The following is a 25,844-nucleotide window of genomic DNA, read 5'->3' on the forward strand; positions in this document are numbered from 1 at the left end:
CTCAATAAATTATCTTGCTAACCTTCCAAAGGATAAATTGTTTCCAAACTGTAATCTTTAAAAAAAAGTCTGTACAATTTTATTAATGAAAAGCCTACAAGTCCTGCCATCTCCTGTTTTGCTTGTTCTCCTAAACCAAAATAAGGGGAAAATATACCTGAGCAGGCCTGACCTCAGATCATGGAAGCAGAATAACTCAGCTAGTTAGAGCTTTTATTTTGTTGATTTTATAAATTAGGCCAAGTTCTTGGTTTCTGCCTGCAATTGTTTAACTGCTACATTCTGTATGTTCTTGTGCTAGATGTCTCAAAAATATGTCTCTGGTCAAAAGGAACAGAAATCAGACCAATACAAATCCAGCACAGGAAAGCAAGATGTGCAGGAAGCGTCATTTTCAGATTCCTTTATCCAAGGCACGACACGACGTGCAACTTGTAAATCATTGTGCTAGGTGCTGTGGCAAATATATAGATGCATAAGAAGACGTTTCTGGCCTTTCAGTAATCACTTTATGAATTTAAATAACATATTTTAGAAGTTGCCACAAGTTAGTCATGTCACAGGCCAAATCAAGGATGGTGAGGAAAAGGAAAGACGGTCAGGATGCCCACTTTTTCCTCCTCCTTCCCTCCAGAGCTAGACTATGAACTAAATTGTGCCCATGGACCATAGTGGCGTTGTCCTGACTCTGCTGAAGACATGATGACATCAGGGAATACTATATCTGCCTCTGCTCTCAGCACAGGTAATGTGCCAGACCCATAAATTATCTCATTTAATTCTAACAACTCTATGAGACAGGTCCTATTGTTACACCTGTTTTACAGATGGGGCAAGTAAGGCTTAGAGAAGTGGAGTCACACAGCCAGTGTGACTTACTATGAGCTGGGACTTTGACTCAGGCTGTTGGAACCTTGAACCTGAGCTCTTTAAATATTACATGATGCTGACCCCTGATTCTGGAGGTCAGAGAGGTCATCTAAAGGGCATAGCCTCATGCCCACATCAAAATCAAATGGTCAAGAAGTCAGGAGAGTAGTTATCTCTGGGGGGTGATAGCCAGAGGGTGAGTAGTGACTGGAAGGAAGCAAGGAGGGGGTGTTGGAGGAAGGGGGAACCGGTGGAGGGGAGTAGTAATATTCCATTTCTTGATCTAGGTCCAGGTCACACAGTTTCTTGATGTGTGTTTGTGAAAACTTCAGTTTGTGAAAATTTACGATATAAATAAAAGTACAAAATAAGTGCACTTTTCTGTGTGTATATTTTATTTTAATAAAGTTATAATACACAAAGTATAAAAGTGCTCTTTGATTCTTTTCTATGCCAGCTCCTAGCAGTGTTGACACAGGAAGTGTAAGTCTTAATAACCTCATGGAAAACTTTACCCTTCATTGACACAGGTTTACTGAGGATTTGACTTACCTAATTTCAGTATGTTGCTCCTCTTTTAACAGAAGCCTAGCCAAGGAATTTCACTGAATAAAAGTTAATTGCATTGTACCTGAGGTAGTAAATGCAAACAGTCAACTCATTATTCTAATCAATCTCATATTTTATTCTCTCTTCATGTAAACAGATGTTACAAATGTTGCAGATTGGAGCTCTGATTTGGAGGCAAAAAAAATTAGCATAGCTAGAGATAAAACAGTGGTTCTGAACCCTTGATTCACATTAGAATAATCCTGCGAGCATTTAAAAAATACTAATACCTGGGTCCCACTCACAGAGATCCTGGTTTAACTGGACTGAGGTGAGACCCTGTTATTAAATTATTTTAAAAAGTCACCAGGTGATTCTAACGTGCAGCCATGATGAGAGCCACTGAGTTAAATTATAAAGCTAATTTTTAAAGTAGACTTTGTACCCAAGATTACTACAAACCTCATTTCTCTTCAAATAAATCACTTAAGAGGGTAAGACTTCAAAAAAAGAAAAGTTGAAAACTGTTTCTCATTTGTTATTCTAGGATAAAATAGTCGAGCTATGCTTTATTCTGGAATAAAGAAAAATAATTTTAACATCATAGGAGGCTTTCTACCAGCGTTACCATTTGGATCAGACTCCCTCCAAAGGAAAAAATAGGAATACTGTTCATGGTAAAACTATGTTTCTGCCACTAGCAACACTTTTAACCTCTTTTCTGACCAGGTGCCCTAATCAGCAATCTCTTTACTATGCAGCAGAGGTGAGGCAGAAACAATTCAAATCATCCCGAACTCTGGTCTGACAGCTGTTCGCTGTTGGCTAAATGGCCATTTGAAACTCGTAATAAAAACCACATCTCCTTAGCAACGAATTTTCCTTTTTAAATTCTTTTTACATTTCTGTCCATTGGCTAGTGAAATGGTGTCTCTGCAAGTGAGTCTGAAAAAAGAAATAAAAAACACAGTACAGAGAGCTGAAAGGGAGAGAGAGAGCTGAAAGGAAGAGGGTAAATACAAATCAACAGAAATGACCAGATGCACATGCTCGTTGGCCCACATACCATCACCACCTTCCATCCAACCAGTTGGTTATCATTGTATCTGTAGGTTCATCCACAAGCATCTTGCTTGTGCTTACAATCTCTAGAGATTTACAAAAGTAGATTTCCTGACAACAGCGGTTCTCCCCTTCTAAGTGTAGCTTTACTTTCTAAGCCAACAAATCATTCATTGTTTTGATCATTCCATACACCATATTCTAAAACTTAAAACACACAAGAAAAACAGGATGCCTCCAAAGAATCTTGAAGATTAAAGCTCCTTCTATCTTCAATCCATAGGTTGGCTACTCATTTGAACCAGGGCTTATCTTAATGCTAGTAACTTTTAAAAATTCTTAAATCCTTCATCTTGAACTTAGTATTAGCCACGTCATATATTCTTTCTCTCCCAAAGCCATTCTCCTACCCCACTACAGATGAAAACCTCCGCTGAAGTTGCCATCTATTCTGAGACATCTGTCCTGACCTAGAAGAGAATGCAAACCTAAAGTTTAAAAATGTAAAGTATTCTAAACCAAATAGTTTCTACATTTTAGATTTTCCTTTCTTTTCATCTGCCCTCTTCACATTCAATTCTAGAGGGTAGCTTTCCCTTTTTACTTTTTTTAATAACAGAAGGCTAATACCTTTCCCTTTCACTGGGCTATTCAAACATAAAATCTGTTTTGATCGCACAGAGGGAAAATGCATTCCCTACAAGGATATAATATCCAAGCAAAAGAGCGAAATAGACCATAAAAATGGTATGACCACCTATATCCATCCCTCTTCCTGCTTGGTAGGGTAGGGGTGGGGTCAGAAGAACAAAGAAAGGAGAGAAAGAATTAAGTTGTATTCTTAGGAGACAAAATAACACAACAAGCATTTTCCTGACCTACAGGCTAGGGAAGAAATAACCCTACAATGGTAATGAATCCAGTTGTTTCTAGCTGAACCCCACAATCACCATAATGGGAATCCCAGCTCAGGCTGAGCTCTTTCTCCTTTAAGGCAGGATAGCAGTAGGTATGGGCATGGGAAATTTGAAGAGAACCCTCAGGAGTCTCAGTAGCTGCTGCAGCCACTAGTAACGGAACCTGCTCTAGTCACTGCCCACATTCTTTCTTATCTGGAGACAAAGTGAAACTCCTGAGCTAGGGCCAGTGTCTTCTTCCTCTGTGACCTCTTCCAGTCACACGGTCACCCTGCTCTAGGGCAGGCAGTCCCTCTTCCCATTATGGAGGCCTCCAACAACCCTGTGCATAGCAGAGGGAGCAAATAGCTTCTTCTGCTTCTACCCTTTATCTGGTTCCCTAGAGGATGAGTGGGACTAGAGAAGGGGCAGAGGTCTCTCTACATTCCTCTCCTCTCTTCCGGGAAAGCCCCAGGAGATGTAAGGCAGCCAGCCCTCTTCCAGAGAGAGCCATCCCTTCTTTGCCTCCAGCCAAATTTCTTTCCACTCACCCACAGATTTCTTCTCTCCTCCCCATGTACTGCATTTCCATGAATATCCATAAAACTAATCTGTTGAAGAGTAGATTATACATTCTCCTAGAGTAATTTTAATTTCAGCTTTATTGGGGTAAAACTGACAAGTAAAATTGTAAGATATTTAAAGTGTACATTATGGCGATTTGATATATGAATACATTGGGAAATGATTCCCCCAACTGGTTAACTAACACGTCAGTCACCTCATATATTTATCTTTTTTTTTTTTTTGGTGAAAACATTTAAGTTCTGCTCTTTTAGCAATTTCAATTATAAAATACAATGTTAACTACAGTCACCATGTTTTACATTAGAGCCTCAGACCTTTTTTACCTTATAGCTGGATGTTTGCTCTTAGGGTCGATTTGATATTTTAGGCCTAACCCCCAATGCCTTGGGCCTGGTAATTTGTACATGAGAGTCAATCAATGCTTGGTGAATGAATGAGTGCGTGCATAAGGGAAGGAATGAATATAGCTAACCAAAGTTCACATTTCTGTTATTCCAAGGTTTATTGAAAAAGTTCTTTATCTTCTACTCTTCATAACAACAGTTAACTTCTATTTCAAATAGTTATCAAGATTCCGTACCACTTCCTTTGAAAAAAATTTGAAGTGGCATTTCAGTCAGTTTGCTCTGCAAAAACTTTGGTTTTCAAGTTTAAGTCTTCAAATTGGGAAGGAGCTTTTCAATCTCCTTCGATGTGGGGGTGGGAATGGGAAGGTGAGAAAAGAAATAAAAAGTATGGGAAACACTTCTTGAGCACACAAAACAGGATGAAGATCCAGTACCTTTACAGGTAAAGCCAGCCAAGTACATGTAAGCGCTTTTGCCTCTTGAAGAAGAAAAGACAACAAACCTGACTTAAATGAATGAAAGTTCTGGCGATAAAATCAAGCAATCCTGAGTAATCTGCAAATATATATACCCATCTAATTTTTTCTAAGAGAGAAAACTATTAAAACTAGAGTCTTTTCCCCACGTGTCCAACTTCATAAAAATATTCTTTACGTGGACTGCCATGCACTGACCTCTGTAAGACAAAATCAGCCAAAACAATAAGCCAGTCCAAGTCTAGAAGACTCCACTGCAGACTGAACAGGATAAATCTTGTAAGGCACTATATATAAGGAGACTGGTACACATTCCATCACTGAAGATGCTGGCTGCTGATAATGAGCTCACTGATGGCTGTCAGCTGAGATCTGATGTCATGCTGCCTGCTGATAATGAGCTCACTGATGGCTGTCAGCTGAGACCTGATGTCAGCGCTGCCCCTGATTATCACACAACGTTGGGCAAAGAATATAACATTTCCACCCTCAGTGCGTCATCTGCAAAATGTTGATAATAAACGAGTGTTCATATGAATTCGTCAGTTAATGTTTTCAAGTACTAGGGAAGTGAGCACCACTCCAGCTATTAGTGAGTCACAATAACTGACTTCATGCCATTTCAGACGCTTCGTCAGTGCTGAATGAAGTGCAACCAGATAAATCAACATAACGGTTGAATGAGGTCTTAAAATAGTGATCACCTTCACTGCGCCATGAAGGTGAAGTAAAGACAGTTTAAAAGCAGGCAGTACTATGGTGATATACTTGAGAGGCACAGCTTCATTCGAGAGAGAGTTTCCATTGATGAAACTTCAGCGATATTTATAGAATACCTACTATGCACAATAAGCCTTCTGGAATAGACAGAACTCAGATTTTATCATCAAGGTTTGTAGAACCTAGTTTTAGCCATGGCTAGCAAAGGCAGTTATCCTACTGGAAGCGATACGTAGTTAATTTAAGTCATTCTCTAACTTCAGCCTGATTCTGTGGGTAATTTGCAATAATTAAGCAACTCTGCCGGGGGTCAGATGAGATCAATACAATTTATAACACCTCATGAAATGTAGTGAGATGGTTCTACGTTTGAGATGATCTGGATGACTCTATAGTCTAGGATTTATAACATTTCTTTGGCTTAACATTATCAACAGCCAGGATATGTTAGGTCTTTGTATGTGGGGAATAAAGGTCCAGTGGCAGCACCAATACCAAGCAGTTGTCACAGGGAAAAGACCATAAAAAAAAATGTGAAAAACCCACAAAAACAATCATATTCCTTAGTGAAGGAGACTCAAGGTTTCAGGGTGCAACATTTATCTACTTTGAGAGAGATGCTTTGAATGGAGATTATTACACATACAAATATACCATATATTTATACATACACTCATTCCAAGTCACTTATTTGCCTTCCCAGGCTATTTGGATGAGTGAGGCCAAATAGATAAAATAATAGGCATTATCTCAGATGCATTTAAGAGCCAAATTTACTCAAAAAGCTCTCACTTGAATCACCAAAGGCTGTATAAAGACAAATACCTACGTACATTGGAATCACTAAAGATTTCTGATTCTTCACGTTCACAGCAAAGTAATGCTGCGGATTCACTGTCTTCCAAATGAGAGCTCTGTAATACAAACAAGATCATTTCAGAGATCCAGATAACAGGGCCACAAGCATAAGGGAAAAGGCCAGCAGAAATCACAGTGTCAGTGTTAGCCCATAGGTGAGAAGGTGCAATTCTGATTAGTAACGGCTGTTTTGAAGAGAATAAACAACACGATGATTGGTTAGGAAAACTGAGGAATATTTGAGTAGCAGAAGCATTTTCCGTGGTTTCCAAATTGGGCAATGGGATGTCCTTTTTCTGTAAAGATGGTGCTACTAAACCTTCAGAGTATGTACTCTGGACTTTTTCCAGAATGGGGTAGGTTTGTGTTCACTTACCCTCATATTCAAAGGTATATATTTGATGACTGTTTGGAGACAGGCTTTAGAATGTAACATAGCACATGATTAAGGGATCTAACTACTAGCCTGGCCTCGTTAGCCCTCTGCTAACAAGTGTTTATAAGAAGAGCCAAAAAACATGCCCTACCCAAGTCCTACTGACAGATGCCAGAAAACAATTTAAAACATTTCTTCCACTCTCCAATCTCTTTTTCAAAATCTGTCTAGAAGACAGATAAGAAAAATGAGACAAAGGAGTGAAACAATGAGCTGGTAACACAAGAGTATTTTTCCCTTATGACTAACAGCAACACAAAAAAGAGAAGAGAAAAAGCTCCAACTCTGACCCATTAAGTTCCTTCAAATGTTTTGGGTAACAGCTGCTGGAAACTGAGTTACTCCTACATAGAGATATATAAACTTATGTCATCAAAACTTCACACTACCATATGATCCACCAAATCCACTTCTGGGTATAAATCCAAAGGAATTGAAATCAGGATCTCGAAGAGACATCTGCACTCCCATGTGCATTGCAGCATTATTCACAATAACCAAGATATGGAAACAACCCAAATGTCTATTGACAGATGGGTAAAGAAAATGTGGTATATACCTACAATGGGATATTATTCAGCCTTAAAAAAGGAGGAAACCCTGCCATATGTGACAACATGGATGAGCCTGGAGGACGTTATGATCAGCGAAATATGCCAGTCACAGAAGGACAAATATGCATTTTTCCACTTATTTGAGGTATCTAAAATAATCCAACTCACAGTAGCACAGAGTAGAATGGTGGTTGCCAGGGGTTTGAGAGGAAGGAGGAAAAGGGGAGTTGTTCAAAGGGCATAAAGTTTCAGTTATGCAAATGATTACGTTTTAGAGATCTGCTGTACAACATGGGGCCTACTGTTAACAATACCGTGCATTAAAATTCTTTGTTAAGAGGGTAGATCTCATGTTAAATGTTCTTACCGCAAAACAAAAAACCAACAAAACCCCTAAGGGGCACAAGGAAACTTTTGGAGGTAATAGATTATGTTTATTACCTTGATTTTAATGATGGTTTCATGGGTGTACGCATTTGTCCAAACTCATCAAACTGTATGCATTAACTACGTCAAGATTTTTGTTTATCAATTACATCTCAATAAAGCTATTAAACAAAAAATGTCTCACTACCGGTGGCTGAAACTTAATCATATACAACTACTTTATTGCTCTCACGGTTGACTCATATTTTGTATTTTCAAAACTGAGACTGTGTTTCATTCAACTCCCAGAATACCTGCAGAGACTGAGTTTTAGAGTGCAAATAAACAAAGTAAAGTTCAGAGTTCCTACTTCTCCTAACTGCCTTCTCCTGGTTAATTTCCTTCTTACTTTTTCCCTACCCTGATCCTTTACCTACTTTTGGTTTCTGTCCTTACAACCCAGTCTCATATTCCATTTCTCCTCCCTCTTCCTCTTTCAGAAAATAAACAGAAACAACTAAATATTTAAAATCATTTTTAGGTCCTGCAAACGCAAAGTCTCTTTATTCCTTACTCCCTTGCATTTTGGAGGAGGGAAAAATAAGAATATTTACTCTGTCTTTTCAAAAAGAAAAAGTCAGTCTACAAAATATGTGAATACTTCTAATATTACAAAAGCTAAAGCCTTAATAAATAACAAACAAAATACCTGAAGGAATAAGGTAGAGATCAAAGCTGCTTTCAATTCTCCCAAATTCCCATATCACAACAAAATAACATAGATAATATTAAGCATATCAAAAATGGCTTGTCACTGTCAAGGTGTACACAAACTGAAAAACGTACACATTAATTAATCCAAATTATACTAGTTAACATTTTTAAGTTTTCATTCTTGTATATACATCAACATGTTTACATGAGCTCTTTCAAAATGACCTTTCAAGAAAGAGGTTCGGGCTTCCCTGGTGGCGCAGTGGTTGAGAGTCCGCCTGCCAATGCAGGGGATGTGGGTTCGTGCCCCGGTCCGGGAGGATCCTGCGTGCCGCAGAGTGGCTGGGCCCGTGAGCCATGGCCGCTGGGCCTGCGTATCCGGAGCCTGTGCTCCGCAGCAGGAAAGGCCACAACAGTGAGAGGCCCGCGTACCGCAAAAAAAAAAAAAAAGAAAGAGGTTCTTTTATATAAAATGGAATATTACTCAGCCATAAAAAAGAATGAAATTCTGCCATTTGCAACAACATGGATAGACCTGGAGTGTATTATGCTTAGTAAAACAAGTCAGACAGAGAAAGACAAATATGGTATGTAATCACTTATATGTGGAGTCTAAAAAATAAAACAAATGTATATAACAAAACAGAAACAGACTCACAGATATAGAAAACAAACTAGTAGATACCAGTGGAGGAAGGGAAGGAGGAGGAGAAAGATAGGGGTATGGGATTAAGAGATACAAACTACTATGTATAAAGTAGATAAGCAACAAGGATATACTGTGCAACATAGGGAAATTATAGCCATTATTTTGTAATAACTTTAAAGGGAGTATAATCTATAAAATACTGAATCACTACGCTGTACATCTGAAGCTAATATAATATTGTATCAACTATATTTCAATTAAAAAAAGAGGTCCTATAATGACACTTGCATTCCTAAAGTTATTTTAAGACTTCACTGCATACTTTTTTTTTTTTTTTTTTTTTTGCGGTATGCGGGCCTCTCACTGCTGTGGCCTCTCCCGTTGCGGCACAGCCTCAGCGGCCATGGCTCACGGGCCCAGCCACTCCGCGGCACGTGGGATCTTCCCAGACTGGGGCACGAACCCGTGTCCCCTGCATCAGCAGGCGGACTCTCAACCACTGCGCCACCAGGGAAGCCCTACTGCATACTTATTAATTGAAATTCAATTCATTAAGATACAAGGTATCAATTTAAGTGTGCTGGTAGCATTAAAAATAATTGGTTCCTGGAACAAGTATTTACTTGCAACCAACATATTTAATTCTAAATTAAATCCTAAGAATCCTAAAGGAAGACAAAGAATATTTCGATTTCTTTCCTCTGCTTTCTGAGGTACTTGGTAATTCCAATTCCTGAGTTGTTTCTCGGTTCTGCAGATTGAACTGTCTTGCTTATGACTATTCATAGAAGGAACTTTCACATATTGAGTTATGGGGAAGTCATTCTAGCTTGTACATGATTGAACTTGAATTTTATGCTAATTTTATAAGCCTTTTGTGGCCTATCAAACATACATTGTACATACGCTTTAATCACTTAAAAAAAAGGTGCTTTTACCAGAAGTAAGGAATGTCCGTGTTAAAAATAAAGATTAAGGGCTTCCCTGGTGGCGCAGTGGTTGAGAGTCTGCCTGCCGATGCAGTGGATACGGGTTCGTGCCCCGGTCCAGGAGGATCCCACATGCCGTGGAGCGGCTGGGCCCGTGAGCCATGGCCGCTGAGCCTGCGTGTCCGGAGCCTGTGCTCTGCAACAGGAGAGGCCACAACAGTGAGAGGCCCGCGTACAGAAAAAAAAATAATAATAAAAAAAAATAATAAAGATTAAATGCCTCCCTTCCTGCGACGCCAATGCTGGTACTCCTTCGATGATAACAGTTCCTTCCCAGGTGCCAAGGTCATATTGATTTGCTGTGTATATGCTGATCTGGTTTTTTTTTTTAAAACCTTGAAGAAATATATCTCTGACCTGTCTGATGTTCTTTGTTCTGACAAGATATAAAACTGTGTTGAAAACCATGCTCCTCCAGAGCAGCTCCCCAGGGTTATTTGAGAGGCTGTCTCTTGGGCTATAGTCCTCAGTTTGGTTCAAATAAAACTCTTTTTTATTCCTATTATAGACTGTTCATTGATTATTTTCATTGACATTATAAAGGGTTTATTCTAAGAATGAATGCTTAGGAACTCTATTAATATAATTTAGCATGTAATTAAGAAAAAAAATAAATGATTATCTAATAGATATCTAATATGGCTCTGTGGAAATATGCCCCTTTGGTCAAGTATCATTTGGAGAAAAACAGGGGCTAAGATTGGTTAGGAAAACACATCCGTATATAACAAGAAGTTTCAATCCAGAACAGCTTCTGAGCAACAATTATTGTAATAAAATGTTGCAATCTTTATATGGAACTTATGACGTAAAGCATCATGTACTACGGAGGATGTTTTGAAGAGTGTTAAAACCTAACTTGCGCAGTTACCTAACAATTTGCAAGCAGAAGTCTTAAAAAATAATCCCAAAAAAGTCAAAACCTATTCCTACTGTTGTCTCTTTTATTCTATTTTTGTTACAGCTTATGTGATTTTAAGAAGTAGAAAAATTAACTATTATTACATTTCTATCTTTCCTTTTTTCCTGCATCTTTTCTCCCCCCAACTCTTTTAGGGGTTCTAATTAAGTGAAGAATCACAGTTGTTCCTTCTTTTCTCTTTCTTTTGACTGCCTTGGGTCTTCATTGCTGTGTGCGGGCTTTCTCTAGTTGTGGAGAGCAGGGGCTACTCTTCGTTGTGGTGTGCGGGCTTCTCATTGCGGTGCCTTCTCTTGTTGCGGAGCACAGGCTCTAGGCACACAGGTTTCAGTAGCTGCAGCACGTGGGCTCAGTAGTTGTGGCTCATGGGCTCTAGAGTGCAGGCTCAGTAGTTGCGGCGCGGCTTAGTTGCTCTGCAGCATGTGGGATCTTCCCGGACCAGGGCTCAAACCCATGTCCCCTGCATTGGCAGGCGGATTCTTAACCACTGCGCCACCAGGGAAGTCCCTGCAGTTGTTCTTAAAGAACTAGAGACTTTGAAAATATACTTTGGACATCAAACAATAAAATACATGTGTACCCTAAAGCCTGATGACCACTTTCCGACTAAAAGCTTTTAACCTTTAAAGGTCAAGACGAGAAGTAGATCTTATTTATCCTGACACTTATGTGTAACTGGATTGAACAAAGCAATTTCATAGCCTAAGGATGACCCAGCTGAGAAAACTCTCCGCAGTCCCTAACCCCAAGTTACACATTTAAAACCATTCTTTCTTTTCTTTCTTTTTAAAAAATTACATTCCCATGACTTATCTATTTTAGAAGTTTGCACCTTTTGACTCCCTCACCCATCCTGCCCACTCCCTGCCTCTGGCAACTACCAACCTGTTGTCTGTATCTGTGAACTTAGCAAAAAACATTATTTCAATAAGTACGTGGTAAACAAGATTCAGAAGGTGTCAGAGAGTATTTATTTTCCTCCCATCATTGTCCCCCACACCTCCTAGTTCTCTACAACCCCATTCCCAGAAGTAGTCACTATGCTAGTTTCTTGGGATATCTTTTCAGAGATACAGTGTACACATACAAGCATTACATGTGTATATATCCTTTCTCTAAAATATACAATGGAAACACACTGCACCTATTTTTCTGTCGCTGCCTTTTTAACTAATCTTTGTTTAAAATTTTTTAAATTGTGGTAAAATAACATAAAATTTACCATCTTAAACATTTTCAAGTGTAGAGTTCATTAGTGTTAAGCATATTCACGTTGTTGTTCAACCAACCGCTGGAACTTTTTCATCTTGCAAAACTAAAACTCTACACCCATTAAAAAAAAAATCTTCATTTCCTTAGAAGAAGTAAAACTGTCACTGTTTGCAGATGACATGATACTATACGTAAAGAATCCTAAAGATGCCACCAGAAAACTACTAGAGCTAATCAATGAATTTGGTAAAGTTGCAGGATACAAAACTAATGCACAGAAATCTCTTGCATTCCTATACACTAATGATGAAAAATCTGAAAGAGAAATTAAGGAAACACTCCCATTTACCACTGCAACAAAAAGAATAAAATATCTAGGAATAAACCTACCTAGGAAGACAAAAGACCTGTATGCAGAAAACTATAAGACACTGATGAAAGAAATTAAAGATGATACCAACAGATGGAGAGATATACCATGTCCTTGGATTTTAAGAATCAATATTGTGAAAATGACTATACTACTCAAAGCAATCTACAGATTCAATGCAATCCCTATCAAATTACCAATGGCACTTTTTACAGAACTAGAACAAAAAATCTTAAAATTTGTATGGAGACACAAAAGACCCCAAATAGCCAAAGCAGTCTTGAGGGAAAAAAACGGAGCTGGAGGAATCAGACTCCCTGACCTCAGACTATACTACAAAGCTACAGTAATCAAGACAATATGACACTGGCACAAAAACAGAAACATAGATCAATGGAACAGGATAGAAAGCCCAGAGATAAACCCACACACCTACGGTCAACTAATCTATGACAAAGGAGGCAAGGATATACAATGGAGAAAAGACAGTCTCTTCAATAAGTGGTGTTGGGAAAACTGGACAGCTACATGTAAAAGAATGAAATTAGAACACTCTCTAACACCATACACAAAAATAAACTCGAAATGGATTAGAGACCTAAATGTAAGACCAGACACTATAAAACTCTTAGAGGAAAACATAGGAAGAACACTCTTTGACAAAAATCACAGCAAGATCTTTTTTGATGCACCTCCTACAGTAATGGAAATGAAAATAAACAAATGGGACCTAATGAAACTTATAACTTTTGCAAAGCAAAGGAAACTACAAACAAGATGAAAAGACAACCCTCAGAATGGGAAAAAATATTTGCAAACGAATCAACGGACAAAGGATTAATCTCCAAAATATATAAACAGCTCATGCAGCTCAATATTAAAAACACAAACAACCCAATTAAAAAATGGGCTGAAGACCTAAATAGACATTTCTCCAAAGAGGACATACAGATGGCCGAGAAGCACATGGAAAGCTGCTCAACATCACTAATTATTAGAGAAATGCAAATCAAAACTACAATGAGGTATCACCTCACACCAGTTAGAATGGGCATCATCAGAAAATCTACAAACAACAAACGCTGGAGAGGGTGTGGAGAAAAGGGAACCCTCTTGCACTGCTGGTGGGAAGGTAAATTGATACAGCCACTATGGAGAACAGTATGGAGGTTCCTTAAAAAACTAAAAATAGAATTACCATATGACTCAGCAATCCCACTACTGGGCATATACCCTCAGAAAGCCATAATTCAAAAAGAGTCATGCACCCCAATGTTCATTGCAGCACTATTTACAACAGCCACGTCATGGAAGCAACCTAAATGCCCATCGACAGACGAATGGATAAAGAAGATGTGGTACATATATACAACGGAATATTACTCAGCCATAAAAAGGAACGAAACTGGGTCATTTGTAGAGACATGGATGAATCTAGAGACTGTCATAAAGAGTGAAGTAAGTCAGAAAGAGAAAAACAAATATTGAATATTAACGCATATATGTGGAACCTAGAAAAATGATACAGACGAACCGGTTTGCAGGGCAGAAATTGAGACACAGATGTAGAGAACAAATGTATGGACACCAAGGGGGAAAGTGGCGGCAGTGGTGGTGGTGGTGGGATGAGTTGGGAGACTGGGATTGACATGTATACACTGATGTGTATAAAATGGATGACTAATAAGAACCTGCTGTATAAAAAATAAAATTAAGTTAAAAAATAAATAAAATTAAATTAAAAAAATTAACAACAACAAAATTCTTCATTTCTCCCTTATTAGCCCCTGGTAACCATTATTCTACTTCCTGTTTCTATGAGTTTGATAACTCTAGATGTCTCATATAAGTAGAATCATATAGTATTTGTCTTTTTGTGACTGGCTTATTTCACTTAGCATAATGTCCTCAGTGGTCATACACGTTGTAGCATGTATCAGAATTTCCTTCCCATTTATTTATTTATTTATTTTTGGCTGTGTTGGGTCTTTGTTGCTGCGTGTGGGCTTTCTCTAGTTGCGGCAAGCGGGGGCTACTCTTTGTTGCGGTGCACAGACTTCTCATTGTGGTGGCTTCTCTTGTTGCAGAGCACAGGCTCTAGGCGCACGGGCTTCCGTAGCTGTGGCACATGGGCTCAGTAGTTGTGGCATGTGGGCTCTAGGGCACACGGGCTTCAGCAGTCGTGGCTCGTGGGCTTTAGAGTGTAGGCTCAGTAGTTGTGGCACACGGGCTTAGTCGCTCCACGGCATGTGGGATCTTCCTGCGCCAGGGATCGAACCCATGTTCCCTGCACTGGCAGGCGGATTCTTAACCACTGAGCCATCAGGGAAGTCCTTCCTTCCCTTTTAAGGCTGAATAATATTCCACTGTATGTATATACTACATTTTGTTTATCCACTCATCCATCAATGGACATTTACTTCATGATTTTTGATCACTGCATGATATCCCATTGTATACATATTCCACAATACAGTTCATCAGTCTCCTATTGGTAGATTCAGGTTACTTGTATTTGTTTTCTCATTTGCTATATCGAATAATCACAAACTTGATGGTTTAATCAACATAAATTTATTATCTTACAGTTCTGGAGGTCAGGAGTACTAAAATCAAAGTGGTGGCAGACCCATGTTCCTTCTGGAGGCTCTAGTGGAGTGTTATGGGCTGAACTGTGGTCCCCCCCAACCCCAAATTTATAAGTTTAAGTCCTAATCCCTAGTATCTCATAGTGTGACTGCATCTGGAGATGAGGTAATTAAATTAAAATGAGGTTATTAGGGTGGGACTTCATCCAGTACGACTGGTATCCTTATAAGAGAAGATCAGGACACAGATACACACAAAAGAAAGATCATGTGAAGAGACAGGGAGAAGACAGACACCTACAAGCTAAGGAGAGAGGTCTCAGAAAAATATCAACCCTGCCAACACCTTGATCTCTGACTTGTAGCCTCCAGAACTGTGAGAAAATAAATTTCTGTTGTTTAGGCCACCAGTCTACAGTACTTGTTATGGCAGCCCTAGCAAACTAATACAGAGAGAGTCCATTTCTTTGCCTCTTCCAGCATCTAGAGGCCACCTGAATTTCTTGGCTTGTGGCCCCCTTCCTTCATCTTTAAAGTTAGCAAAAGTGGGTTGAGTCGTTCTCATATCAGTCCGACCTCTTCTCTGTCTCCATCTTTGACTTTTAAAGATCCTTATAATGACACTGTCCCCTACTCAGATAATCCAGGATAATCTGCCTATTTTAAAGTCATCTGATTAACAACCTGAATTCCATCCAACCTTAATTTCCCCTTTACCATGTAACATAATATATTCACAGGTTCACAGATGAGGACTCTATTGGGGGAGCCATTATTCTTCTGCCTACCACAGAATCTTCTTTTCTGCAAGTTTTACTGGGGAAAACAATTGTGCTTTAGAACCCAATATTCACACCAGTACAGTGGGAAGCACAAAATTAAGGGACCAAGCAATGCTAGAGCTATATATTTTACACTTAAAGAGGATCCTAAAAACCTAGTAGCAACAGCAGGATGTTTGAAATAGCTTTTTCCAAATGATGAATTGGATTTGATCCAACCACAGTATTTTACACAGGCCTCTTTATAATCAATGGTACAGATCTGCAAGATAATTGGTTAGTATTAAGGATATAATCTATGGCCAGTAATAATTAGACTGGGTCAACTTGACAGATTAAATCAGAACGAATTGGTGATTCCTTCTTCTAAGCATCCATAGTTCCCTGCACATATATTTTCTAACGCTTACCTCACACTGCCGCAATTATTTCTATATATATTGTTTCTCTCTCTAGACAGTGAGCTTCTCAAGCTGTATCTCTAGAGTCTGGCACAGAGTAAGCATTCAGTAAATGTTCAATGAATGAGTTAAGTGACAGCATTAGTTGTTACAATTCTTCCTTGTTGCCAATAACAATAACACAAATTAAGATGAGTTATAATCTTTGTGTATAGTTTTGGTTAAGAGACCAATAGTCTTCACTACCCTAAACACATGATGTTTGTCCATTAATTAGTCATAGTAGCAACAGCTCCTATTGAAGAGCCAATTGTTACATGAGACACTGCCTCCCCTGGGCTCCAAGTCAACGTGGAGGCTTTAAGCCAAAAGAGCATCTTCATTTCTCAGAGCTACTTAGCAGCTTGGCTTGTCAGTGGCTGAGACTGTCCAGGTATTCATGCCACAGGACTCCCTGACTCTGGCTTGCAGTTAGTCCATTTCATCTGCAAAGGTACTGCTGCTCTCTACACTCTGTATGTAATTCACAGCTCTTCTATGGTAAGCATCACAGGCTTGTTTCTCTACTCACTTCTCCTTTCAGAAGGAATATAATCTTTCAATCTAAATTTTAGCCATCCTTCAAAGAACCTCTCAAATCCCAGAATTTCAGGAAGCTTCAAAATGATGACTTCAGCCTCACTGGCCTTGGCAGGGGTTAGCCATCAACAGCCTGCTTTCATATGGCCAGCAAGCTAAGAATGGTTTTCACATTTTTAAATGGTTGTTTTGTTTTGTTTTCTAAAGAAAAGGCAAAGAAGAATATGCAACACAGACCATTTAAGGCTGGCAGAGCCTAAAATATTTACTGTCAGGCTTTTAACAGAAAAAGTTTGTCAATCCCTGGCCTAGAGCATACAATTTAACTCAGGCTAATGAGAATACTGCCTAGAACTGTCTCTAATCTTTGTACAGACCATAGTTTTATCTCCCTGCGGCTTTATGGAGATATAACTGAAATATAACATTGTATTAGTTTAAGGTATACAGCACAATGATTTGACATATGGATATTCTGTAGATTTAGAGATTTTGCTTTTAATTCTTTGAATATTCACTTATGATAGTATTTCAGATCCTATACAAATGCCACATTACTTGTATCAGCAAATTCACACTCTCACACAGAGATAATCTGAAAATATTTTTTAAAAAGCCCACCAAATCCCATGATCTCCATGAGGTTTGGTTTCCTTTCTCTTCTCTTTTTCTGATATAACCATCTGTCCTACAAGGGCATGTTTCTGAAATAGGAGAAAAATTCCTATTTTGGAAGAAGCAGTGATTCTCAAAGTGTGCTGCCCAGACCACCAGGCGCAGCCTCACTTGTGAACTGGTTAGAAATGCAAATTCTTAGGCTCCATTCTAGATCTATCAAATTAGGAAATCTGGGGTTAGGGCCTAGAGATGTGTTTTTAACAAGCCCTCCAACTGATTCTGATGTACATTAAATATATTAACTATAAGTTAAAGTTTGAGAGCCACTGGACTAAAGTATTTGCATCTGTAGATAGCACATATATCACTGCTTTAGAATCGGAATGATGGAATCGTATCACTCCAAAACTAACTCCTGATAGCAAAACCAACAAAAGGAAAGTAGTGAGTAAAGAAAAGTGGCAAGTGAGATATAAAAGCAGTTATTCATATGCACAGGTTATTCAATTTACATAAAGGGGCACCACCTGTATTTAATGAATGTGTATATAAGGTAACTAAGCTAGGTACCATGATGGATTCTGAGAAGTAATCATCCACAGCAGTAAGAACAAATTAATAAACGAGTAATAAGTCCATAAACACAGAGAAAAGCCAAGAAGCTGGTGGTAGATGCTCAACCTTCGCTGAAAGCCCACAAAAAGAATGAGAGTAGGGGCTTCCCTGGTGGCGCAATGGTTGAGAGTCCGCCTGCCAATGCAGGGGACACGGGTTCGTGCCCCGGTCCGGGAAGATCCCACATGCCACGGAGCGGCTGGGCCCATGAGCCATGGCTGCTGAGCCTGCGTGTCCAGAGCCTGTGCTCTGCAACGGGAGAGGCCACAGCAGTGAGAGGCCCGTGTACAGCAAAAAAAAAAAAAAAAAAAAAAAAAAAAAAAGAATGAGAGTAAAACAGCTGCTGCACGGACTTCCCTGGTGGTGCAGTGGTTAGGAATCCGCCTTCCAATGCAGGGGACACGGGTTCAAGCCCTGGTCCAGGAAGATCGCACATGCCCCAGAGCGACTAAGCCCGTGCGCCACAACTACTGAGCCTGAGCTCTAGAGCCTGCGAGCCACAACTACTGAGCCCACGTGCCACAACTACTGAAGTCCGCGCGCCTAGAGCCCATGCTCCACAACAAGAGAAGCCCCTGCAATGAGAAGCCTATGCACTGCAACGAAGAGCAGCCCCCGCTCACCGCAACTAGAGAAAGGCTGCGCGCACCAACAAAGACCCAACGCAGCCAAAAATAAATAAATAAATAAATTAATTAATTTAAAAAATAGCTGCTGCAACTCAGAACTTCAAGATCTGGAATCCCAAGATACAAAAGGAAAAAGAAAACTTCTGGATTTATGTCTCTAGTTGATAATTAAGTGGCTCAAAATTGATATGTAATCTACAGAGAGATGAGTTTGTCTCAATTTAGGCAAACCAATATTCTATTATTTTCCATTTTCGGTTAGGCTTCTGCTATTAACTAGTTAGCTGCTTACTTCCCTCCTGTTCTGTGTAGGAGTTAAAAAAAAAAAAACAATTCTGTCGACTTCATGAGCTGAGAGCAAGCTAGCAAAACAAGGAGGTACAGAAAGCTTAACTCCACATCTGCTGAAAGCATACAATTCTTGTTGACCCCATTTATTTGTAAATCATCCTACATATTGTCTTATGGCCTTTAACACCTTAGAATTATAATTCTTTATTTCCCGCCTCAGACCAATGTATGAGAGCTATCTGTGGTTTAAACACAACCATTAATCACCCCCAACTCCCCTCTCACACACACACACATACACACACACAAACACCTTTAAAACTTTTTTGTGTAGCTTGATTTGGAACCTGGGCTATGAAAGTGAATTAGGTTTTAGAGATGCTAATGTGTATGCCATGTAATATGACCACTGCATGCTTCTGTAGAGTGTGCAGAGAGGTGAAGCTCTTTATTCCTTTGGGGAACACAGGTTTGAAGAGCAAAGAGAAGGCTATTTTAGAGAAAGTAGGAGAATTCAGGAAACAAGAGGAATCTGAAGAAGACACTGAGTAAGAAAGGAGAGAAAAGCCTCCCTTGGACAATTGTCTGGGGATGTGTGCCAGGAAAGAAAGATTGCTGTTACTGAGATAGAATCATGAGACATTACCAAGTCAGGTTTCAGACGATTGTGAAAAGAACAGTTTTTTACTGAGAACCGAGGATTAGGCCTATTTTCCAGTAAGTAAAGAGCTTGATTCCTTCTGCAATAAATAAGAGAACTAAAAGATTTAGCTCTAGTACTGGAGGAGGAATCTAGGTTGATCAGCAAGGAAGGCTAGAGATACCTAAAATTAAGAACTAACAGGCTGAACTGGGAGTAAAGTGAGTGATGGTTTTGTATTTGTAATTAATTTCCTATACAAATTCTGACCTCAAGATCTCTTCACACAGCAGAAAGGTCATTTTTGCATTTTAATTGATAAACTGGACTATGATGAGAGAAGCTGCCCAGAAGGAGCTTAAAGGTTGTAAACCTCAGCCTCTAATCTTTCAAAGAAATTCTCTCTGGAGAAATAGTTACCACCAACAGTTCAAACTATCCAAGGGGAACCTCACCTGAATACCATTCCAGAGCTCTCCTTTCCTGATCCAAACTTTCAACATGCGCTAAAAAAATCACATTCAGCTTTGGGTACGGCAGAGGTAGGGCCTACCCCTCAAGATCCTTGAATTCTTAAAGCTATTTAAAAGTGAGAGAAGCCCAATTACAAAATCTGTCCTAGTCTTTTTCTCCCTAGTCACCCATATTTCAGAAGCTGACACCATAGTGAGATTGCCAAGCTCCTTGGGGAAAACTCATGCAGGTCAGAGACAAAGTAATCACATAAAATTCAGTTTCCACCAGAGAATTCTAAGAAGGATCCCTATCAAATACTGGTCATGGGCCTGTGAAATCCTCCCCACTCCCCTCAGTGAGGAGAAAAAAAGACGGACTTTTCAGCCTCTCTCATCCTGCATCATAAAAAATAATCTGGAGAAGTGGGACTTTGGACTTTGTGAAGGGCTAATAGTGCAGAGCTGACTACAAGTTGAGCAACGTAAGGAAACGAGCAAAGAGATGAGAGTGGAAGTGTCTCAAGAGATTCCAGACATAAAACAGCAATGCCCCAGAGCGAGAGGAGCAAGAGAACCTGGAGAGAAGAACCCATAAAAGAGGGCACTTCTCTAAGTTTAGTTTCTACTTTAGGAAAAGGATTTTAGAGATCAATTCAGAAATTGCTTCAAGGGCCAGAGATTCCAGGGCGATGGTCAATACCAAGGGGGTCTTATCTCCTAAACCACAATTGGAAGATATCATAAGAGCCATTGTGAGAAACTCCCAAAAGCTGAAGTGGTCTATGGGCTCCAGCAACAAAGCAGTGTCTCCTACAACCAAGAATGCTGGTTGCCCCAAATCCAAGCCAACCATGCTTTAAAAAGGAGATTGCTGGTGAGTCAAAGCTCAAATTTGAGGTAGGGCTCCAGTACCAGTCACTGGGCTGTCCCCTTGCAGTGCTCCTTAATTCAGTTGGGTTGGCTTCTAAGGTCTCAGAGTCCCATCTCCAGAGTATTTCCAATGAGGCCATGGCAGCTTTCCAGGTGCTGTGTGTCCTTATGGAGGCCAAAGGGAAACACCTTGGGTCCCTAAGCTTCAGGCCAAAGGGAAGAGCCAGGACAAGGATTTTGCACCAACTGACAGAAGCAAGGATACTAGACTAGAGACTCAAAGGAGAAGAATATCAAGGACGGATGAAGGATTGGGGGACTCACAAGGGAAGAGTTACCCTGCCTAGGCCAGGGCATTAGAGACCCTTGTGAACAAGGCCCGCTGATTACTGCCACAGAAGGAAGTTCCTCTGAAAAGAAACTTGCAGAAAAGGATGACTTGCTTTTGAGAGTGGCTTTTTCTCAAGAACAGAGGCAAAGTGCAGGAAGGTCCCCTGTAGAAATCAAAGTCCATGTCAATCTCTGCACAGAGCCCAGGGCCAGTTGAAACCAGAGCTCTTTACATGAGCAGCAGGGATAGATACTAAAGCACAGGAATTTATGAGAGCCACTATCCTGATCCTAGCGAAAAACTGGAGCTTATGCATGGACTTCTTATATGGGACATCAGTCAGCACAAGGAAGAACTCCAGGCCCATGCAGGGACCCTGAGCAAAGCAAAGTGAAAAGTGCCATGTCTCACAGACATCAGTCAAGTTCTGACAGCCAGAGTTGTCTGAGCCTGGTCAGGATTGTCAGAAATAGGGATATTCCAGCAGAAAATCCCCTCCCAGGAGGATAACTTCTCTGAAGGAAAATGTTCATTCCATGTAGAGAAAGATCTTAGTTCTCATGTTAACATATCCTCTAAAGATGATGGTCTCTGTTTCTCATAACCAAGGAATTTCTTTCCAAATACACTAGTTTCTTCTAACTGGAGAAACAAAACAAAACAAAAACCTGAGAAGCCTTAGACTTGGGAACTGTCCTAAGCCCATTTTGTTATTCTCACTATTCCCACTGTCTAGATGGAGAACAAATATTTGTATGAGAACACTGGTATTCTTGGTTGGTATTTAAACCACGTGCATCTTAGAAAATTATTGTTTAAAATACAATAATTTACTATCACCCCTTTGCCACAATAAAATAATTCCATTAGAAAGGGAACCAGGCCATCAGGAAATACAACGGAAACTTACACCCTCCAGAAACTTTAAATCTGGACCATATTTTCTGTAATTCCTCAAATCAATGTTAATTAGCTTATGTGGATTTGTCAAAGGAAGGTGGTTAGAAAGATTCAAAGTAAAAAAGCACCCTGCTATAGTGTTACACTCCCATTGGGAGTTAAAAAACAAAAATCTTCACTACCCAAAACTCGACTTTTAGGTCCATTCTGAGTAGAAATCAGACTAAAAAATGTCACAGAATAAAACTTCCTCTGATTAAAAGTCTCTAATTTCAAATTTCTGAAGCAACATCCTTTCTTCTCTAATCCTCAAATAACTGCAAACTGAGATAAATGGATAGACCCCTCTCATGTTCTGAAGTTCTGAATTGTCTGCTTAAAAGGTAAGAAGCAGTTTTATATTTTGATAAAAAGGTCACTTGTGGTGAGGGTTCATAAAACTCCCTTCTCTGAGGACTGTTCATAATTTATATCCAGCCAAGTAATACCACTCAGGATACCCAGTTTCCTCAATTCCAAACAATCAATGAAGAAAGAAACTTTTAAATTTTCTTACTGAAACAGTTTTTCAGGTTTCTGTGTATGTTTTAGCATTAGTTTGAGCGACAAATTTCCTTAGCTAGTTATTTCCCACTTATTCCTAAATCTATAATAGGCCTCATAATTTTGTGAACAAGAAGAGAAGCATTGTCATTTCCAGCACTACAGAATCTTACAAAGGAAGTAAGTAAGCGCTTCCTTTGAAATTTTGAAAGTTTTGGTGTGTTTAGGGGGAAAGTATAGTTATACTTACTGTCCCACTTGACCAAAGGGCAGCTGGGAATCTCAAGAAGCAAACACTATATTCATGTTCTCCCAGCAAGCCCCCTGGCAACAAACCACAGTCTGTAAGTCTTCCCAAAACACAGTAATGAACCAGCTTCTATTCATTTTTTTTCAAACTGCAGGCTGAGAGACCCATGAGCAGCTTGTGAAATCAATTTAGAGGTCTGTAGCAACATACTTTTTTTGTTTTTTTAAACTAACTAGAATAGAAAATATCAGAGTACACTGACTGCATGAAGGAAAAGGAAGAACTGTTTCATGAAACTTGTTTTAGACATGTATACAAGAACACCTACACAAGCATACCAAGTCATAATGTAAAATGTATTTATTACTGTGAATCTCAGTCATAAGAATATGAAAGCTACTCCTTTCCAGGGGTCCCCAACCCCCAGGCTGTGGTAGCGTCCTCAGCCTGTGAGGAACCTGCTGCACAGCAGGAGGTGAGCCGCGGGCAAGCAAGCAAAGCTTTATCTGCTGCTCCCCATTACCACCTGAACCATCCCCCCACACCCCATCCGTGGAAAAACTGTCTTCCACAAAACTCGCCCCTGGTGCCAAAAAGATTGGGGACTGCTGCTCTAGACTATAAGTTTCATGAGGAAAAAGATCAAGTGTACCTAATTCATTCATTCTATATACCCAGCAACTACACATAATGCCTGGCATTTATAATAAGCACTCAATAAATATTTGTTGGCTGACTATTCAAGATGCATTCTTACATTACTAATACTGTGGGCCATAAATCAAAATTTGGACTGAATCTAAGTAGTTAGACAATATCTTTTATGAGGCACTAAGAAAATAACATTTGATTTTAGTAAATTTAACAATTTCTGCCTTGCTTGCCCTCTGATTGATGGGCTAAACAAATGGTAGATCCCAGCAGGAAATGAGAGAAGGCAAGGTCTTGGGAACTGACAAACTAAATGATTAGCCTTAGGATATGTCAGACCAGCATGGTTTATGATCTTCCTATGTACATATTCTGACATAATATGCACAAACTTGTACAGCAAGAAAAGCACAGAATTTAGAATTAGTTAGAGATAATGACAACTAACGACTAAACGACCTTGGGCAAATTGTTTTAACTTCTCTGAGCCTAATTTCCTCAACTGGGAAAGCAAGTTGTGACAACTATAAATGGTTACCAAAATATAGGTGTAACTTCTACAAGAACATACAGGAGAAAATCTTTGCAGCACTGGGTTAGGCAAAGATTTCTTAATGACACAAAAAAGCACTAACCGTAAAAGAAAATGTTTGTAAAAACTGTGCTCTTTGAAAGACACACTTAAGAAAACAAAAAGTAATCCACAGACTGGGGAGAAATATATGCAAAATATGTCTGACAAAGTGCTTGTCAACACAATATATAAAGACAAATATCTTAATAAAAAATAGGCAAAATATTTGAACAGACCCTTCACCAAGAAAAGATACAGACTGCAAATAAGCATCTGAAAATATGCTAGCCAAGTGTACCATTTATTGATGGGAAAATAAAGAAATAGATAAAGTACAGATCATGATACGTAACACTAAAGAATGAAAAGAATCCTTTCTGAATTTTTGCCCAGATTATAAACTACTAATATAGTTTATATTACTATATTGAGGGCAAGGACAATGTCTTCAAAGATTAGGAACTAAATAAATGTTTATACCTAGTATATTGTGAATGAGTTTAAAATCATGATGCTATTTAAAATGTCGATCATTAATTTTTTTTAAACTGCAAAGCAGTATTTAGGATGGTAGCAAGTTGAATAAGTGAACTTTCTTAGAATTATGTAATTGCCTTGAACTATCTGTGGCAATAAGGAAGTAATTTAAAGTGCTGAATTAGAGTTATTGGTCACCACTGAAAATTAATCATTACTGAAAGCAATCCTTTAGTATTTTCATTGCCTTTTTTACTTACATAAAGAAAAATATTTCAAAGCTACCTCATTTAGTGATACAGATCAGAATCTCTGGTCAGTTAACTATGACCTCTGTTTCTTTCCAGGTTTGGTTTTTAAGGTTGAACCCTTGGGTCACATTCTAGCTTTATACCTATTGAAAATAAAACTATACCTTCCCTTTGGCCCAGCAGCTCTATTTCTAGAAATTTATTATAATTATGTGAAATGACATTTTCCTAATGTTATTCACTGCAGCATTTATTATAAAAACGAAAGCCTGGAGACTGGAAATTAAAGTACATCTATGCAATGGAATCCTATCTAGGAATAATAAAAACAAGGGAGCTTTTTATGTACTAATATGGAGCATTTCTAAGCTAGACTAAGTGAAAAAAAGCAAGGTACAGAATATTGTAGATGGTATGGTACCATTAGTATAAAAAAGGGGAAAGGCACGCGCGCACACACACACACTTGCTTGTCTATACATAGAGTACTTTTAGAGACACAGAAAATTAATAACATTAGTTGTATGTGAAGAAGAGGAGTGAATGGCTGGGGGACAGAAGTAGGAAGACTCTTCACTATATACCCTTTCATAACTTCTTGAATTCTGAATCTTATGAATACATTATCTAGTTTAAAAAATTAAAAAATAAACTTAAAAATCAAATAATAATAATGAAGGAATTTAGTCTTTCAGCAGTAAGCAAGTCCAAGAAAAAAAGAACAGATTTGACTAAACTCTGACATTTGAATGAAGATACTGACAAGTGTCAGAGAGGCACCCATCTGGGCCTGTGTGAGTTCCTTTGGAGACCTGAAATACTGA

At 39.1% G+C, this 25,844-nt stretch overlaps 1 protein-coding gene across 3 annotated transcripts in view; it reads right to left on the minus strand.

The window, feature by feature from the left end:
* The window catches only part of SSH2 (slingshot protein phosphatase 2), a 247,840-nt gene that overhangs the window by 177,758 nt on the left and 44,238 nt on the right, over positions 1 to 25,844 (minus strand). For 2 of the 3 annotated variants that reach the window (XM_027130501.1, XM_027130496.1), the window contains exon 2: positions 6,342 to 6,422. The exons of the other annotated variant lie outside the window; for it this stretch is intronic. In XM_027130501.1, coding sequence (XP_026986302.1) covers positions 6,342 to 6,422 — 81 coding nt within the window. The remainder of the gene's footprint in view (positions 1 to 6,341; positions 6,423 to 25,844) is intronic. 3 annotated transcript variants of the gene reach the window in all.

This window comes from Aethalodelphis obliquidens, unplaced genomic scaffold, assembly GCF_003676395.1.
Source record: "Aethalodelphis obliquidens isolate GAN/ISIS:26980383/991018 unplaced genomic scaffold, ASM367639v1 scaffold38, whole genome shotgun sequence".
NCBI classification, from domain to species: Eukaryota; Metazoa; Chordata; class Mammalia; order Artiodactyla; family Delphinidae; genus Aethalodelphis; species Aethalodelphis obliquidens.